Genomic DNA, 20,728 nt, shown 5'->3' on the forward strand with positions numbered 1-20,728 from the left:
ACTGACCATTAACACACATGATGATATAACCCAGAAACAATCCCAGCTATGGAAATATCCAAAGTAAATAAGCCTACAAGATTGTAAACAGGGAACCAAAGACACCAACTGACAAATGAGGACAACTACAAACCAAAAAGAGGGAAAAAAATCTGTGTCATTACAGAACTTCTAGATGGTAGGGAAATCAAGACAACTACCAGATAGAACAGATTGTTCTACACTTAGGAAGAAAACTATAGATCACAGGATAGCCTCAAAGAAAAATGATAAACCTTCACATCAAAATAAAAAAGAGGACCAGCATAAATATTCAGCAAATACTAAAACAACAGCAATAAAGGAAGTGACAACATGATTCATAAACAAAACGAGCTCAGCATAGAAAATTATATGGAACAAAGAAATCGACACAATGAAAAAGCACATGACAAAAATGACAACAACAAATTCATACTTGCTGATAATTACAGATCTGGCAAGGGACTTAATCTAAGATTGATGGAAAAATCCAAAACCTCAACACCAAAGGAATTAACAATCCAATTGAAAAATGGGCAGAAGACATGAACAGACACTCACCAAGGAGGATATTCAGGTGGTCAGCTAATATAAGAAAAGATGCTCACAATCACTGGCCATCAGAGACATGTAAATCAAAACAACGAGATATACCATCTCACCCCAGCACTGATGGCAAGGTACAATGAGACAGAAAATAACAAATGCTGGTGGGGATATGGAGAGATTGGGACTCTCATACACTGCTCGTGTGACTGTAAAGTGACACAACCACTGTGGAAAGCAATATGGCGATTCCTTAGAAAGTTGGAATTGGAGATACCATTTGACCCAGCAATCCCATTACTAGGTATATATCCTACACAAGTGAGAGCCAGGATAGGAACAGATACATGCGCGCTCATGTTCATCACAGCACTATTTACAATACTAAAAAGATGCAAACAACCTACGTGCCCATCAGTGGAAGAGTGGATGACCAAACTATGGGACATACACATAACGGAATGCTATGCATCACTAAAGAATAATGTAGAGTCTGCAGAACACCACATAATATGGATGAACTTGGAGGACATTATGCTGAGTGAAATAGGTCAATCACAGAAGGACAAATATAGTATTAGTTCATTTTTGTGGAGGGTCAAGGAAAGGTTTACATATGGAGGGAAAGTTTCTTTGTTGGTTGCCAGGGGTGGGAAGGGAGGGGAGAGGACACTGCAAAAAAAAAAAAAACGCATTGACCCATGTCACTTTAGTTTTGTGTATTTCACTGTACATAAATTGTATTTCCATAAAATGTATTTTTAAATATATATATATATTTATATATATATATTTATATATATATACTGGGCAGTTCTACTCTGTCTTACAGGGTCGCTATGAGTCAGAATTGCCTCGATGGCAGTGGGTTTGGTTTTAGTGCTATTCTGTGGGATTTAAATCCTTTGTGCTATTCTCAGTTTGTCTAAAAATACATTTATTGCTCTTTCATTCTTCAATGACATATTCAATAGGTTCAGAATGTATGACTGGCTGTCATTTTCTTTAATTAAGCCCTCTAAAAATATCAATCCTTTGAGTTCCGGTAAGATGGCAGAATAGGCAGAAGGACTGCACAGACCCTCTTCAACAAAGAAAGGGGAACCAATTAACACAGATACAGAAGATAATCCTGAACCCCTGAGCTTTGAAGGGAAGGATATAGAAGTGGACTAAACGCCAACTAGCAGAAGAATTTGCATGAAAATACCAAAAAAGGAGACATACCACGCTGCAGTCTGGCAGTGCTCCTGACGGCACAGACAGCTTGGATATAGCCTAGTGGTGGTGGTGGTGGTGGTGGTGATGGTTGTTATGTGCCAACGAGTCGGACCCAACTCACAGCAACCCCTCCTTGGGTTTCCAAGGCAGTGTCAGGCAGTTATCCCTACAGAAGGAGATCCCCCAACCTTCCTTACAAGGAGTTGTTGGTGGGTTTGAACCACCAGCCTTTTGGCACTACGCTACCAGAGCTCCTTCGAGTAGTGGTAGGACCTAAGAATTCACCTAAAATCAGGCCTGGTAGCCAGAGACTGCACAGAGGACTGCTCTGGTGGCTAGGGAATAAACGGGGAAGCAGCAAAGAGAAAGATGGGCTGAGCTGTGGACTTCTGCATGTCTGGAAGGCACAGCCATTTTGAATGTTTACAAGTGGCTTGACCATTTTGGATATTTAAAGCAACAAAAATATCAATCCTTCGTCTATTGACACTTCTTTCAATTGAAAAGCTAGCTGTCAGTCTTAGCATTGCTCCTTTGTTTATTTTATCTCTGACTACTTTGTTTTTTTTATCTTTGGTTTTGTTGGGGTTATTTTTGTTTTGTTTTTTAAAGTCTTATTGTGGTGTTTTAGTATTTATAGTTTTCTGTGTATTTATTCTGCTCAGGGTTCATGCTGTTTCTTGAATCTGTGGCTTTTGTCTTTGGTGTATTTTCTACAATGTTAAGCTACTATCACTTCAAGTAGCTGCTTCTTCATTCTTTCCTCTTCAGGAATTCCAATTGCATATACACTGTATCTTTTCACTGTATTTTATCTCTTAAACTCTTGTCTTGTCTACACATACCATCTTCTTCTGTGCTTTGATTTTTTTTTCTTCTGACCTCACTTCAAATTCACTAAATTTCTTTTCCATTTCTTCAGTTGTGTCTAATCTGCTATTAAAACCCACTGAATTCTTAAATTCAGATATATATTTCAATTATAGAAATTTTCTTACTAACTTCTATTATCTGCTCAAATTGTTTTATTTTTTGTTTAACTACTTGAAATTAATAAGCATAGATATTTTCAAGTCTATATCTGAAACATCCATTGACTGGATCCTCTGAGCCTATTTCCATTATCTGTCGTTTCTCTCTTTTTTTTTTTTTTTTTTTGGTTATGATAATCTCTTTTTACTCAGTCACCATTATATACAGAAAATTTTAAAGAATTTGAGATTCCAGATGTTCCCTTTCTCTAAAGTGATTCCTGCTTCTAGCTTGCAGATAAATCAAGTGTACCAGCCATCCCAAATCACCTTAATCCATGAGAATTGAGCCAATTTGAAACTGGGCCATAGTTTCTATAAAGACTGCTTTATTTCTGATTAATCCTTACTCATAAGATGCAATTCTTCTGGTTCCCAACCTCTAGACCAAGGTTTTTGCCAAAATCCTTCCTCCTCATTGGACCCTTAACTCTAGTTTTTATCATTCTACAATCCCACAAGTGTGTCTAAAATTCTGCTAAATTTCTCAGCTACCTTTTAGAAATGGCAAATGTCTCCAAACACAAGACTCCCATTTCTGAGCTATTCTTTTCTATTGGATCTTGACTCCATAATTCCTCATTATCTTGGTACCATATGTATGCTTTTGTTTTGTTTTCCCCAACTTTTCCTACCTTTTCTAGTTGTTCTTAAAAGACAGTTGGTCCAACCCAGTCAAACGCTGATCTTTCATTCCTGAGGAATATTCATTTGTTGCTCTCTTAGACAGACAAAAGACTACCTTCTGATTGTGACCTGGCTATGGCTTATTGCTAACATTTCTCAGAATAAATATTATAGTAAGAGACACTGAATAGTGCTAACCTTAAGAAAGGTGTATACTCAAATATCAAAAGCAAATATTTTTAGATGGTATGATTATGAAAGTTTCTTATTTTCTTATTTGTTTTTATCTGTTGTCTAATAATCTACAAATAATATTACTTCAACAACTTTTTAAAAATAAACTGAAGAGAAGCCTTTATTGAAAATATGGCTTCTATATATTAGTCACAATGGAAAGAAAGAGCATCAAAAAGATTATGTACAAAAATTATGCATTCATAGCTGGCTCTGAACTTTGACGCAAACACAGCTGAATCTTCTGATAGTATAAATTTTGATGCATTCAAGTAGATTTTTCACAGATGCATTTTTAAATATAAATACATGAAGACCTCCATTACCAAAAGAATGAATTTCAGGGAAGATCAGAGCTCTACTCTCACAATGAAGAATTCTACAATGGTTTTAAGACAAACAACCTGTCGAATTATCATTAAGCATTCTCATTTGCTGCTACACTTATAAGTATGTATCAAATTACAAAACGTCAACTCTGGAACCTGTCTAGAACTTTAAAATTTTCACACTATAAAACCCTCCAAAGAAAAGATATAATACCCCTTACATAAAAATAAAAGGGCAAACCAAAAATCTTGATAAAACAGTATCTCAAATTGTAACTGTCTTCATTCCAAATTAGGTACTCAGTCTCTATTCTTTGTGAATAATACTGACTGGAAGAGCTGAGAAAGGTCACTTTTATTACAGATTGTTTTGTTCCAAATCTGTTCAGAGATCACTTAATACATGTTGTTGTTACATGCTGTTGAGTCAGACCCGACTCATAGTGACCCCTCCCTGGGTTGCCCAGGCAGTATCACTGCAGAAGTAGTTTGCCCAACCTTCCTTCTGAGGACTGGCTGGTAGGTTTGAACTGCCAGCCTTCTGGTTAGCAGCCAAGTGCCTTAGCCACTGTGCTACCAGAGCTCCCAATCAGAGACACCTAGGTGTCCTAAAAGGCCTTAAAAGTCATTTGGTAATTTATTTCAACCCGCCAAACTGTAATTTTCCAAAAAATAAGATAGCACCATGTATTTACAATCTTTAATAAACTATTATACATAGGCAGTAATCAACCCACCAACCACTCCTCGGAAAGAAGTTTGGGTAATCTACTTCCATAGGGATAGTGCCTCAGAAACCCAAAGAGGGGTCACTATGAATCAAGTCTGACTCGACAGCACATAATAACATAACAGAGAGAGGAGGAGCCCTGGTGGTACAAACAGTTAACCATTTGGCTGTGAACCAAAAGGCTGGCAAGCTGAACCCACCAAGGATGTCTGTAGGAGGAATATGTGACAATCTATTTCCTTAAAGATTACAGCCAAGAAAACCCTATGGGGCAGTTAGTTCTACTATCAGGCAAAACTGAATGAAGGCCACCTAACAATAAATAACAACACAGAGAGACCACTAAACATTCTGTGGCTTCTGATGGAAGAACATATGTTAATGTGGTCAGTCAAAGTGTGTTTGTTCCCCAGACTGGCAGTATAGTCAGCAACTGGCAACTTGTTTGAAATGTAAATTATCAAAGTTCTACCCCAAATTCACTGAATTCTATCTTTGTGCCTGGTGCCTAGCCATCAGTGTTTTAAACAATCCCTTGAGGTGCTTCTTATGCATATTTAAGAGAACTACTACTCTAAATCCAAAAACCAACTTATAGAATATATAGAACAACATGTTAAACTACTCTACAAAGATTAGGAGCTCTGGTGACCTAGTGCTGAAGGCATTTGACTGCTAACAGAAGACCGGCGGTTCAAAATCAGAAGCCACTCCTCGGAAGACTGGGCAATCTACTTCCATAGATATAGCTACCACCTCAGAAACCCAAAGAAAGGTCGCTGTGAGTCGGATCCAGTTCCTATTCCCCAGAAAGTGCGACAGAATTAAAAAAATACAATAAAATTGGGCAAGGAGTACAATTTATGTATATTAGCTTTTTTTAATTTACAGCAACCAACAGCAACCAGCTACAAGGTGTAAGATTTGTTTGGCTCCTGATTCAAACTAAATAAATTATGCCACTCAGGAAACAATCAGAAATCTTGAACATCAACAAAAAAATAAGTGTGATAAAGGTGTTGTGGCTGTTTTTGCAAAAAACAATCTTAACTTTTAGAGAGGCATATTTAAATACATATAGAGAAAAAAAAAAAAACAGCATGAAATCTAGGATTTGCTTTCAGGACAAAGTGATGTGATTATGAAAGAACTGGTCATGAGTTCACTGGCCATAGGAGTTCATTATACTAGTCTGTCTACTTTTATATATGTTTAAAATAATCCCCCCAATAATATAGAAAATATAAAAACACTTCAGCAAATTTAATCAACTTGTCAAGAGGCACAAGTTTTACAATAGAAAAATAATTAATCAATCACCAATTTTAACTGATGCTCATCCAGTTCAACCATAAACTTCAAGGAATTTGTAAGTGATTCATTTTCTTATAAAGCTCTAACTCCATTAGATTTTTATTATATCACCCTTTCACTTACTGTCCAAGTATGCTAATTATAGTTTCTCTTGATTACTAAATTTAAAATGTTGTTGTTGTTGTTGTTGTTATTGTTATATGCCGTCGAGTCGGCCCCGACTCATAGCGAACCCTCCTTGGGTTTCCGAGGCAGTATCACTATGGAAGTAGGATTGCCCAACCTTCCTTCCTAACTCAACGGCACATAACAAAATTTAACTATAAATTTAAAATAGATAATATAATTACTAGGCATCTTACTATTTCTCAACTCTATATAGAGTTTTAAAGGAAAAAGGGATGGCATTATATATACACACATGCACATTAAAGTTAAAAGTTTACCTGTAAAGATGTAATTGATCCTGTGTGTCCTTGGAGCACAGCAACTGGGGCACAAGTTCTTAAGCACCATATTCTAATTATTTTATCACAGCTCCCAGCAGCAATCATTGTATTCTCATAGTTTACTGCCATATCTGAAATTTCTGCAGAATGACCTCTTAATGTGGATAACAGGCGGCCATTATGTGTTGACCAAATCTTTACCAAACAATCATCTGACCCCTAAGAAAAAAAAAATCCAAAAATGAATCTGTATCTACTAGTACACCAAACCTTTTAAATACTTAGAATCCTTTTACACACCACCCAAACAGTAACTCTTCCTCTTTCCAACTGTTCAATATTCTACAAATTTTAAGAGTATTTGTTTTCAGAGCAAAAATATTCTACCTAAGGACACAGTAAAGTTACAATCCCCATAGGTCAGATGACATGACATTATTTTTCCACAAAATTCTATGCCAAATAATAAATCCAAGTAAAAATTCACGGCTCACCTATTTCAATTAACAATGGTTAAATGTTAGTTTAGTTCACATCAAATTTAATAATCTGATGAGCATTAGGATAGACCTATGTTTTACAGGCTGAGAAAGAAGTGATAATCTCCCAAAAAATAAAAAGCGGAAATAGCACCCTCATTTTAAATAAACACAAGAGTGTCAAATTTATAGTACCAACCAACATCCATTCATTGAGCAAACATCTGAGTACCTACTATGAATCTCACACGTGGAAAATGAAATTTAAACTTCTTACCCATATTAATTTTTCCCTAAAGCATTAAGATGATATATTAAATTCTGTATTTTTTAATTACTTGGAAACCTGAAGTATTTTTATAATCAATCATTTTCTCTGACCACTGATGAATGAATATGAATAAAAATGATCTGAGTAAGTTCTTTTTAATTGCTGTTAATACACACATGAAAAGTTACCTATTGCAGTAAACCTAGAAAAAGCTAGAGGGGATGTACTAAATGTGCATACATGTGTGTATACATACATATATTATTTTTTTTTTCTTAAAGTACCTCTGATGATTATATGCTTAAGAACCACTATTCTAAATCAGTGTGTTTCCAAACAGCACACAATCCCAATTATCTATATAGGGTTGAGGCACTTTGGACCCCACGTCAGACCACACTGAGTCAAAATCCCTGAGAACAGGAAATCTAAAATCTATGTTTTATAAGACTCTCTCTATGACATGGTGAACACTATAATGAACACAGTTGTTGCTGCTGTCATTAGGTGCCAATGAGTCATCTTGACTCACAGCGACTCTATGTAAAAGAGAACAAAATACTGCCTGGTCCAGTGCCAGCCTCACAATCCTTGCTATACCTGATGATGAACACTAAAATGCCCAAAATTAAATTCAAAATGTTAACTCACTGTAAAGATTCTATGTCCTGTTCTATCAAATGCTACACAGTAAACAGCAGATAGATGTCCGAGAATCCTCCTGTGCATTTTTAAATGCTGATACATAGTTCCTGGAAATGTTGTGCTAAAAGTAGAACACCCTGTGAGTTGTCTTCCTCGATGAACCTCCACTAGGAAATAAAAACAATGGAAAAGGTTAAGGGGAAGCCTAAATTTAAAGAGCTAAACAACAACAAAATATTTCTTTTGTTGCTGTTGTTAGGTGCTGTCAAGTAGATTTTTTGATTCACAGTGATCCCAGGTGAAAGAGAAAGAGAAAAACAATTTCCAGAAGGTCACAAAATCTATGTTCTAGAAATCTTCAGGACAGTTTCTTCCCAATTACTATACTACTATAATCAGTAATAACCGACTTCTTACTAAGACTATTTTTTATTTATGTCTGTGTCTTTAGGAATTATTTATTTAAGAAAACAAAAAATCTGAAATTTGATCTGTTACCACTGAAACAAAAGCACCCGTATTTACTATTAAATTTTACTACAGCACTTATAAAGTTGGTCAAGAAATTAAAAGGATGGATTTGAGCATCTGAAAGGCCAACCTCACTTACCAAGATTAGGTGGGGAACCATAATTCACGGGCATTTCAGGAGGTCTTCCTCTATGAAGAGCAGCAAAGGCAGAGCCCTTCCAAACTGTGTGCCTGCAGTCTTTAAAATGAATTTTAGATACACATAAAATCTTGAAAGTTAACCCCAAGAAAAATTTTATAGAATACTTACGTATATTGTAATAAACTGTTTATTCAAAGTTTTACCAACTAATATACTTTAACAGAAAAGCCCTGAAGGTTTATTAGACTATTTCTGAAGAAAAAAAAAAATTTAAGACATCTCAGATACAACAGCAACAACAACAACTAACATTTGTGCAGCACTTTACAAGTTACAAAGTGCTTTCCACATACATTATCTCATTGTATCCTCACAACAACCCTGTGAGGTAGGTATTATTACCAATTTTTAAATGAGGTAACTGAGGCTCAAAGGTTCCAGGACCTTTAAAGAGATCCACTGCAAATCATTAGTGGGGATGGACCATAAAAACAGATCATGACTCAAAGTTCCAAAGCATATTTTTATTTTTCTGTGCAGAAATAATCACACCTGATCCAACTTTCCAAAATCTAAAGCTTTTGTTAAGAGAAATTTATTTTCTTTGATTATATGAAAAGTCTTAACTTACGTAATTAACTTATTTAAATGGCTTTCAGTTTTTAAATTAATTTGACCAATATTGTCATGATTTCAGTCTTCTTAAGAAGTATTGACAAAATAAAAGTATGGCTCTCCTCTTGCTTGAGGATCAGATGATTTCATTTATACAAGAGCACATATGTAGGATCTGTGTGTCTGTACACAAATCCCAAGATCCCATGACTCCTCAACCTACCAATAAACTTACTAGGAAAACTTGTCTGCCCTTCTCTGTAGGAGACAGTAGCAGAAAACAGGTTATGAGCAGTCATGCTGTGCCAGAAATTAGCTTCTTCATAACTGAAAGAAGGGAGGGAGGGCATCATACTAAACCTCTACTGAGCCTCGGGTGCCCCAAACTAACAGGTATGTTTTACATTAATGCATTACCACTATTATGATCAAAGAGTAGTTACAAGGCATCCTCTCATGTCACTAGTACAAAAAAGAAATATAGCCCCTACCCTAGGGTACCTTGCTGCATTTTATCAGTGAAGTCTTCAAAGGTCTGCCCCTTCTAAAGCAGTGCTCATCACAAAACAACCACATTGAGCGTTGACACAAGTAAAGGAAAACAGGCTACCCAAGAAACTACTACATAACAACCTAAAATAGAATAATTACAAGGTGAATAAGGACACAAAGAAGAAGAATATGAACAACATCCTGAATCAAACCACAGTGCAGCATGGCTATAGAGCACAAAGAAACAACTAAATCTGACAAACCAATCTGGCAGGGAACTAAGAGGGAGGGCTGCTCTTTCTTAGTCAAAGCCTTACACTAGTGTGCATCTAACAGGCAGCATCACATCAGCAACAGCTCTTAATAATAATCATCACGGGATGAACTTCACGTATGCTCAGGAGCAAAGAACCAACAATCACCCATTAGCAGTTTAGCCACGTTTTATACATAGGTCATATCATATACATATACTCAGTCTAAGTCATTTATACCAAGCTAACAGGAAAAGAATATCAATTCCAATCATTTTGCTACCACATAACTGTGAAAAATTAGGCTGGTAAAAAAAGAACCATGCAATTGTACATTTTTGATGCATGTTTTCAAACTGCTATCAAATTTTTTAAATTTCAGAATCTAAATATCAAATTAAATACTTCTAGCATTTAAAAGAGTTTATTAGACACATACAATTACATTCAGTGAAGTTAAAACTGAGCTACAAAATGGAAAATTAAGAACTCACATTGATAAAACCGCAAACACATCTCAGAATTCAAGATTTTTGACTTAACAGCTATACCTTTATCATTTGTTTTAATGCAGAAAGACTCATTAACACTTATTTAATAAAATTCAATATTTCTATGCTAAATGCAGAGAATTTTATAGTCCACAGTATGATTTATAGTTACATATCACCTTGCTTCCACAATGCTTACATTACTTCACAATCATAATAATTATCAAGCTATTAATACAAAGCAGAACACTTCTTCAAATTAAGGTACCTTTTGCTGTACGTAGCAAAGACTGCCTTCCTGCACCAAGTAAAGAAGTCACTCTTGAAATACTGGGTGGAATTTCTTTATCCAAAATAGGACCGATGCGCTGACAGATTTGCAACAGATGATCAGGAGCCACATGCTTATTGGACAAGACCTGGTTAGAGAGGAAGTTTTAAAAACAATACTTGTTTACAAAAACATTAAACACTTAGGGATAAATCTAACAAAACATGTCAAAAACATGCACTCAGAAAAGTACACCACACTGAGAAAATAAAGATCTAAATAGGTGCAGAGAGGTATCTTGCTCATTGATCAGAAAACTGAATGTTTAACTCTCTCTAAATTGATATACACTTACAAAGCAATCCCAGTCAAAATCACAGCAATCTTTTCCATCAAAATTCATTTTTTGTGAAAATTCATACTGAAATGCAAATGACCTAAAAAAAAAGCAGAGCAACTCTGAAAAACAGTTGCAAAGCTAACATCATCTGATTTTAGGGATTGCTATAAAGCTATCGTAATCAAAATAGCACACTAATGGCATAGACACAGAGATCAAAGGAACAGAGTCCAGAAGTAAATCCACATATATAAAAACAAATGATTTTTGACAAGGTACAAAGGCAATTCACTGGACAAAAAGACTATCTCTTTTTTGACACTTGAACAATAAGATAACCTCTCGAAAATTCAAAAAATTGATCTATATCTGGTACCACAAACAAAAGTCAACTCAAGATGGATCACAGATCTAAACATATAACCCAACAGCATAAAACTTCCAATGGGTTAGATAAAGACTTCTAATATACAACACTAAAAGCTCAATCCAAAATATTGAAATTGGTAAACTGGAATTCATCAAAACTAAAAATTTACTTTTAAAAAGATGTTAAGATCACAGGGTAACCACAAAGAAAACTGATAAACCTTCACATCACAATAAAAAAGAGGATAAGCACAAATATTTAGCAAATACTACTACAAGAAGAAGAAAGGAGACAACACGAGTCATTTAAAAAAAAAAAAAAAAAAGCTAAGCAAAGAAAATTACATGGAACCAAGAAAGCAGGAAAACCACAAAAAAAACAACATAACAAAATGACAACAATAAATTCTTACTTGTCAATAATTACAGTGAATAGTCAATGGATTAAATGCACCACTCAAAAGATGAGAGTTGCAGAATGGATAAGAAAACATAACCCATCAAAATATTGCTACAAGAACACACCTTACAGACAAAAAGAAAAATAAACCAAAAATCAAAGGTTGGAAAGAGATACATCCAGCAAATAGCAACCAAAAAAGAGCAGGAATGGCAGTGTTAATTTTGGATAAAACTGACTTTAAGACAAAAACCACCATAAGAGACGAGGAAAGACATTATATAATGATTAAAGGCTCAATCGAACAAAATGATACAACCATAATAAATATCTATGGACCCAATTAAAGAGCCCCAAAATACATAAACCAGACTTTAACAGTACTGAAAAAACAAATACATGATTCCACAGTCACAATCACCAAACCAAACTCACTGCCGTCAAATTGGATCCAACTCATAGCGACCCATCCTTGGGTTTCTGAGGTGGAATCACTATGGAAGTAGATTGCCCAACCTTCATCCTGAGGAGTGGCTGGAGGGTTTGAACTGCTAGCCTTCAAGTTAGCAGTCAAATGCCTTAGGCACTACGCCACCACAGTCACAGTAGGAGATTTTATACACCACTTTCAATGAAAGATAGAACAACTGGAAAGAAACTCAACAACGATGCAGAACTAAACCATACAATCCACAAACTTGACCTTACAGACATCTACAGAGCACTTCACCCAACAGCAGCTAATTATATACACTCATTTCCAGTGCACATGGAACATTCTCCATGACAGACCACATGTTAGGCCATAAAGCAAGACTTAATAAATTTTTAAAAATTGAAATACTGTGCAAAGCATCTTCTCAGATCACAATGCTATAAAGTCAGAAATCGACAACAGGAAGATCAACAGAAAAAGAGCAAACTAAGAACAACTGGGTAACAAAAGAAATAAAAAACAAAACTAAAAAATTCCTTGAATCAAATGAAAATGAAAACACAACATACCAAAATCAATGAGACACAGCAAAAGCAGTGATCAGAGGGCAATTTATACCAATAAATACACACATAAAAAAAGAACAAAGAGCCAAAATCCATACCTTAACCCAACATCTCTAACAATCAGAAAAGGAACAACAAGAAAAGCCTACAGTTACCAGAAGAAAGGAAATAATAAAGATTTGAGCAAAATAAATGAAACAGAAAACAGACAATAGGAAAAAAATGATCAAGACTAAAAGTAGGTTTTTTGAAAAGATTAATAAAATTGACAAACCACTGGCAAATTTAACAAAGGAAAAGAAGAAGAGAATACAAATAACACGAATAAGAAACAAACCAGGTGACAACACAACACAACCAACTGAAATTAAAAAAAATATAGGAATACTATGAAGAATTGTACTCCAACAAATTTGAAAATCTAGGAGAGATGGACCAATTTCTAGAAACACACTACATACCTAAAGTAACACAGCCTGAGGTGGAAAAATTGAACAGACTAATAAAAAAAGAAGAAATTGAACAGATCATAAAAAAAATTACCAACAAAAATAAGTCCTGGTCCAGATGGTTTCACAAGAGAATTCCACCAAACATTCAGAGAAGTAACACCAATTGTACTCAAACTATTCCAGAACATAGAAAAGGATGGAATCCTCTCAAGTTTATTTTAGGAAGTAAGCATAACCTTGACATCAAAAGCAGGCAAAGACATAACTAAAAAATAAAACTACAGATCAATATCCCTCATAAATACAGCTGCAAATATCTTCAACAGAATCATAGCCAAAAGACTCCAACAATATATCAAATATATATATATATTATGATGAAGCACAATTCACATCAGGAATGAAAGGATGGTTAAACACTTGAAAAACTATCAACATCATCCACCACATAAATAAAACAAAGGAAAAGAACCACATAATCATATCAACTGATGCACAAAAGGCATCTGTTAAAATCCAACACCTATTCCTGATAAAAACAGCAAAACTGGAATAGAACGGACATTCCTCAACATAGTAAACGGCATATATGCAAAACAAACAGCCAACATTTCCCTCAACAGAAGAGACTAAAACCATTCCCTTGCAAATAGGAACTAGACAAAGATGCCCTCTATCACAACTTCTACTCAACATCGTATTGGAAGTCCTAGCCAAGGCAAGAAAGGGAACTCAAAGGCATCCAAATTGATAAGGAAGAAGTCAAACTATATCCCTATTTGCTGATGATATGATCCTACACCTAGAAACCCTAAGAGATTCAATTAAAAAAAAAAAAAAAAAAACTACTGGAACTAATTGAGAGATTTAGCATTGTGGCAGGATACAAGATCAACATACAAAAATCAGTTGGATTCCTCTACACCAGTAAAGAGATTGCTGAAAAAGAAATAAGAAAATCAGTACCATTTGCAATACCTACCAAAAAAATAAAATACTTGGGGATCAATCTTACCAGGGACACAAAAGAGTTATATAAAGAAAACTACAAAAGACTACTTTAAGAAACCATAAGAGATCTACATAAATGGAAGAACATACTAGGCTTGTGAACAGGAAGACTGAACATTGTGAGAATGTCAATACTACCCAAAGCAATCTACACATTCAATGCAAGCCCAATCCAGATCCCATCAACATTCTTTAAGGAGATGGAAAAATCAATCACTGATTTTATAAGGAAAGGAAAAAGACCTTGGATAAGAAAAGCACTATTGAAGAACAACAACAAAGTAGGTCTCACACTCCCAGATATGAAAACCTACTATACATCCACAGTAATCGAAACAGCCTGGTATTAGTACAACAGACACACAGAGCAGTGGAATAAAATTGAGAACCCAAAAACTAGATCCATCAACCTACAGTCAGCTGATCTTTGACAAAGGGCTGAATGCCGTTAAATGGGGAAGAGATTGTCTCTTAACAAATGGAGCTGGGAAAACTCGATATACATTTGCAAAAAAATGAAACAAGATCCGTACTTCACACCATATACAAAAACTAACTCCAGATGGATTAAAGAATCCATCTGGAAGAGGAGCTCTGGTAAGATGGCGGAATAGGCAGACAAGCCACAAAGACCCTCTTCAACAAAGAAAAGAGAAACAAATTAACAAAAATACAAAAGGTAATCCTGGAGCCCTGAGCTTTGCTATATACAAAAGTGGATTTGGCACCAAATAGAATAGAGGAAAAACCTGAATGAAACAGTGAGTATGGAGACTGTCAGAGCCATGGTCTGTCAGCTACTCTCACCGGAACAACAGCCTAAATATTTCTAGGTGGTGTTAGGATGTGAAAAATTGACCTAAAGATCAACCCTGGTGTCCTAGGGCTGCACAGATGACTACACTGGTGGCCTATGACTAGGAAGGGCAACAGCAAGTAGGGAGATAACCTGAGCTGTGGAATTTCGGCTGTCCAGAGGACGCAGACGTTTTGATTGTTTACAAGCTGTGGCCATTTTGCATATTTAAAGTGACCCAGGGTGCAGCCATTTTGAATGTTTACAAATGGTGCCAATTTTGGATTTTAAAGTGACATCATTCTCATTCAGATTCCAGGCACCTAAGAATAGGCTCCGTTTGCCAAGGACAGCAGGGACATACGGGAGGCTGGTAATGGGAAAGAAGACAGGTAGTGAGCCTATAAGCACTGCCAACTAGTGAATATAGGCGCACAGTACCCTGCTTACGTAGATAAAATCCAAAGAAAATGAAAATTGTGGGCAAGTTACCCCAACATATAATCAGCAATTAAATATAAACACAAAAAACATCACAATGGCTGAGACAACAGAGCATCACAGTCCACCAAAAGCAGCAAGATAAAGCAGGAGAAACAGGGACCAGGATACAGACACAGAACACATCCATGGGGAAGAAGCAGCATTGGAACTCCCTGATAAGGAATTCAAAAGAATTATATTTAGGTACCTTCAATGGATGGAGACAGATCAAGGAAAACACTGACACAATGGAGGAAAAGACAGAGAAAACCCTAGCACAATTTTGAAAGACAATACCAGAATAAAATGACAAAATAAATGAAAAATTAGAAATGATACACAATCTGCAGACAGAAATCGAGAAGATTCAAAGTAAATTTTCAGAAATAGATAACACACTGAACAGGCAAAGGAGTGGAACTGAATCAATGGAAGACACAGTTAGTAAGACTGAAGACAAGTACCTCAATGATTCTTTGAAAAGGGATCAATCAGAAAAAAAATCAAAACAAAATGAAGAAAGCTTAAGATTCATGTGGGATACCATCAAAAGGAATAACCTCTGTGTAACTGGAATTACAGAACAAGGAGAGACAGATAAAACCACAGACAAAATAGTGGAAGATTTGTTGGAAGAGAATTTTCCTGGTATGATGAAAGAGAAAAATATATCCATTCAAGAACTCCAATGAACGCCAAACAGGATAGACCCCAAAAGAAAATCACCAAGACATATCATCATCAAACTCACTAAAATCAAAGACAAAGAAGCCTGAAAGCAGCATGGGAAAAATGAAAAGTTACCTACAAGGGGCAACCATTAAGAATAAGCCTGGAGTTCTTGGCAGAAAACACACAGGCAAGAAGACAATGGGATGGTATATATAAAATCTTGAAAGAGAAAAATTTCCAGCCAAGAATTAAGTACCCAGCAAAACTGTCCCTCAAATATGATGGTGAAATTAGGACATTAGGTAAGTATATTCAGAGAAAGCCCAATATTAAGGGAACATGGATTCCATGCAGCAGTTACCTGGCAAATAGAGAATTACAGATTCTCTTGCACTGCTCAAGATTCTAACATAATCATCAAAGATCCAGAGAGGCGGGGTGAATGAATCTCCCTTTTGCATGATATACAGATATGGTTCTAGTCCACATACAGGCAAAAAAAAAATTAAGAGAAAATGGACTCTGGATTATTAATAATAGCCTACTGACCAAATCAACGCTATAAATAATAATATTCGGTCAGTATTCTGAAGTCCTATAATATTAGTCAAAGGCATCCACCAGCTATCCCAGGAAAGTGAAGCTTATATAAAAAAGATCTATCTTGATATACAATACTGTCACTGGCAGAAATTCTAGTAACAAGATTAGCTAATGGTATTGTTTTATCTATTAGATTGGCAAAGATTTAAAAGACTGTCTTGATAAAAAATCAGTATGTTCCTATGTACTGTAGTCATTAATATAAATTAAATTAAAACACCACTGCCATTGAGTCGATTCTGACTCACAGTGACCCTATAGGACAGAGTACAATTGCCCCATAGGGTTTCCAAGGCTGTAATCTTTACAGAAAAGAACTCTGGTGGCATAGTGTCTAAGGCATTTGACTGTTAACCAGAAGGGTAGTGGTTCAAATCCACCAGCCACTCTGTGTTTGGAAGACAGGGCAATCTACTTATGTAAAGATCTACCAGCTCAGAAACCCAATGGAGGTCGCTGTAAGTCAGAATCGACTCGATGGCAGTGAGTTTGGTTTTTGGTTCAATCTTTATAGGGACAGACTGCCACTTCTTTCTTCTGCAAAGGAGCCAGTGATCAACACTACCAACCTGGTTAGCAGCCCAATGCTTTAACCATAGCACTGCCAGAGCTCCTAGAACATAAATTGCTCTTTAAGGAGGGCAATTTTACAATTATCAGCAAAATCATACAAACCATTTTATCAATTATTATGTTTCTAGAAATTAATTATGAGTGAACAATTATATAAAATATAGACAATAAATATACAGATGTATATATTCATAAGAAATCACTCAGAAAAGAAACTGCAAACCAATCAAATGTCCAACAAAGGGTTAGAAAAAATTTTTCAGGAAAATGGAAAGGTATTTACAATATAAATGTTTAAATCACTCTAGGTTTATCAGAATACATGTATAAAGAAAAATAAACATTTCTTATTTAGTGATTTTTCTGTTATCTCTTTGCTTTTTAACTTTCTAAATATTCTACAACGAATGTAAACAATTTTTATTTATCATTAAGACAACTATACATCACACTCTGCAGAGAAAAGACTAATGAACTTGTTGTTGTTGTTGTTGTTATGTGCCGTCGAGTCAGACCTGACTCATAGCGACCCCTCCTTGGGTTTCCGAGGCAGTATCACTACGGAAGTAGGATTGCCCAACCTTTCTTCCGAGGAGTGGCTGGTGGGTTTGAACCGCCAGCCGTCTGGTTAGCAGGCAAGTGTCTTAGCCACTATGCTACCAGAGCTCCCAGCAAAAAATTACATATGAATGAACTAATCATATGTAATTTTTTGCTAAAACCTATTAAGATTTTCAAACATAAAAACACAGGCAAATTTTAAACAAGATTCTACCATGAGGTCTTTTCTCAATCAAATGCTATTAATGTGGAATCCTGATTCAAATATACAGGGATAACAGAATTAACAGATACCAAAGAAAGGGAGAAGACTCTCTTGACCCAGAAAATGCAGTTATCAGTCCTGTCCCTAAACCTAACAAGTTATTTTACAGGGCTTCAGTTTTCTCCACTGCAAAATAATTGTAACAGGTAATAATAATACCATGCAAATACTAAGTGATGGGTAATCAGTCTAAATTTTTTAAGGTTTGGACTAATTTAATTCTTCAATACATTAATAATAATAGCTAACAAATAATAATTACTGACAGGTACTGTTCTGAGCACTTTACATACTTTAACCTACTGAATCTCACAACTATTTATCCTCATTTTACAGATAAGAAAGCAGAGGCACAGATATTACATAACCTACCCAGATAAATGGCAGTGCTAAAAATATAAACCCAGGCTCTCTAGCTGTGTAACTCCCCATCATAAGTGCTACATTTTACCTTAAGAAAAACTACACTGAGATAATCAAAGAATATCATATAAATAAAGGAAAAATGATAAACCTTCACATCAAAATAAAAAAGATCAGCACAAATACTTAGCAAATACTAAAAAAATAGCAAAGAAGGAAATGATAACACAATTCATAAACAAAATGAGCTCAGCACAGAAAGTTATATGGAACAAAGAAATTGACACCACAAAAAAAGCACACAACAAAAATGACAGCAACAAATTCATATTTTCCAATAATTACATATCTGGCAAGGGACTTATCTCAAAGATTTATAGAAAATTCCAATGCCTCAACACCAAAGAAATTAACAATCCAATTGAAAAATGGGCAGAAGACATGAATAGACACTTCACCAAGGAGGACATTCAGATGGCCAGCTAATAACATGAAGTAATGCTCATGATCATTAGCCATGAGAGAGATGCAAATCAAAACACCGAGATACTATCTCATGCCAGCACTGATGGCATGGTTCAATGAGACAAAAAATAACAAATGCTGGCATGGACGTGGACAGATTTGAGATTCTCATATGCTGATGTGGTGGGACTGTGAAATGATACAACCATTGTGGAAAGCAGAATGGCAATTCCTTAGAAAACTGGAATTGGAGATACCATTTGACCCAGAAATCCCATTACTAGGTACATATCCTAGAGAGATGAGAGCCAGACAGGAACAGATATATGCCCAGCACACCCATGTTCATCGCAGCACTATCTACAATAGCAAAAAGATAGAAACAACCTATGTGCCCATCAGCGGAAAAGTGGATGACCAAACTATAGTACAGACACACAATGGAATCCTATGCAGCACTAAAGAATAACGTAGAGTTTGGAAAACATCGCATAATATGGATGAACTTGGAGGACACTAGGCTGAGTGAAATAATTCCATCACAGAAGGACAAATATAGTATTAGTTGTTGTTGTGGAGGATCAAGGGAAGGTTTATATATGGAGGAAAACTTTCTTCGTTGATTGCCGGGTGAGGGAGAGGGGAGGAAACACTGCAAAAAAAAAAAAAAATGCATTGACCCATGTCACTTTAATTTTGTGTATTTCACTGCATATAAATTATATTTCAATAAAATGCAATTAAAAAATGAAATTTAAAAATTCCTTTAATTATATGAGAATAAAAGCATACCAAAAGCTTTCAGGCACAGCAAAATCAGTGTTCAGAGGGCAATTTATACCAATAATTGGATGTACCAAAAAAGAACAACAGCTGGTTCCAGTAAGATGACAGAATAGGCAAAAGAACTGCACAGAAAAGGGGAACCAATTAACACAGATGCAGAAGATAATCCTGGACCCCTGAGCTGTGAAGGTAAGGATATAGAAGTGGACTAAACTCCAATTAGCAGAAGAATTTGCATAAAAAAAACAAAAAAGGAGACATACAGAGCTGCAGTCTGGCAGTGATCCTGACAGCACAGACAGCTTGGATATTGCCGAGTGGTGGTTAAGACCTAAGAATTAACCTAAAAATCAGCCCTACTAGCCAGGGACTGCAAAGAAGATTGCTCTGGTCACTGGGGAACAAAAGGGGATGCAGTGAAGAGAAAGGCGGACTGAGTTGTGGACTTTTGCCTGTACAGAGAGTGCAGCCATTCTGAATGTTTACAAGTGGCTTGAGCATTTTAGATATTTAAAGTGACAGTGGTAAACCTATTCCTTGTTTTCCTTTTTGCACTTTTCTGATTTTTTTCTTCATTATTCTTCTTCTCTATTTTTCTCTCTTATTCCCTCTCCCCAGATATTGTGGTGTTTTTTGTTTTGTTTCCTGTTTCTCTTTTTTGGTTACAGTTCCTGTGTGATGATGGTGTGTTTTATGTCCATTTGCTTTTACTTTTTTGATAGTTATTCAATTGCTATTTTTGTCTAACTGCGTGGGAGACAGCAACAGTCCCCATATGCAGTGAATTGCTTGATGTGGCCCTTCTAGCCATTGTCCTCCATTCTGTGGTGTTTCGTAAATCCCATTATCCATGCCTGTTTGGGGTGGTGTGGTAGTTAAGGTCAGGTATCAACTTGGCTGGGCAGCTGGTAGTAGTCATTCCCTACAATGACTGGCAATCGACTCTGTGATGGG

General features: G+C 35.8%; 1 protein-coding gene across 1 annotated transcript in view; it reads right to left on the reverse strand.

Annotated features, from left to right (window-relative positions):
* BRWD1 (bromodomain and WD repeat domain containing 1) overlaps positions 1–20,728 on the reverse strand; it is a 197,153-nt gene that overhangs the window by 160,603 nt on the left and 15,822 nt on the right. The window contains exons 5-8 of the mRNA XM_007945551.2: positions 10,631–10,781; positions 8,508–8,606; positions 7,904–8,064; positions 6,500–6,721 (exon numbers count right to left, since the gene is read on the reverse strand). Coding sequence (XP_007943742.2) covers positions 6,500–6,721; positions 7,904–8,064; positions 8,508–8,606; positions 10,631–10,781 — 633 coding nt within the window. The remainder of the gene's footprint in view (positions 1–6,499; positions 6,722–7,903; positions 8,065–8,507; positions 8,607–10,630; positions 10,782–20,728) is intronic.

The sequence above is a fragment of the Orycteropus afer genome, unplaced genomic scaffold (assembly GCF_000298275.1).
Source record: "Orycteropus afer afer isolate SDZICR_OR568_19922 unplaced genomic scaffold, OryAfe1.0 scaffold00137, whole genome shotgun sequence".
Classification (NCBI taxonomy): Eukaryota; Metazoa; Chordata; class Mammalia; order Tubulidentata; family Orycteropodidae; genus Orycteropus; species Orycteropus afer.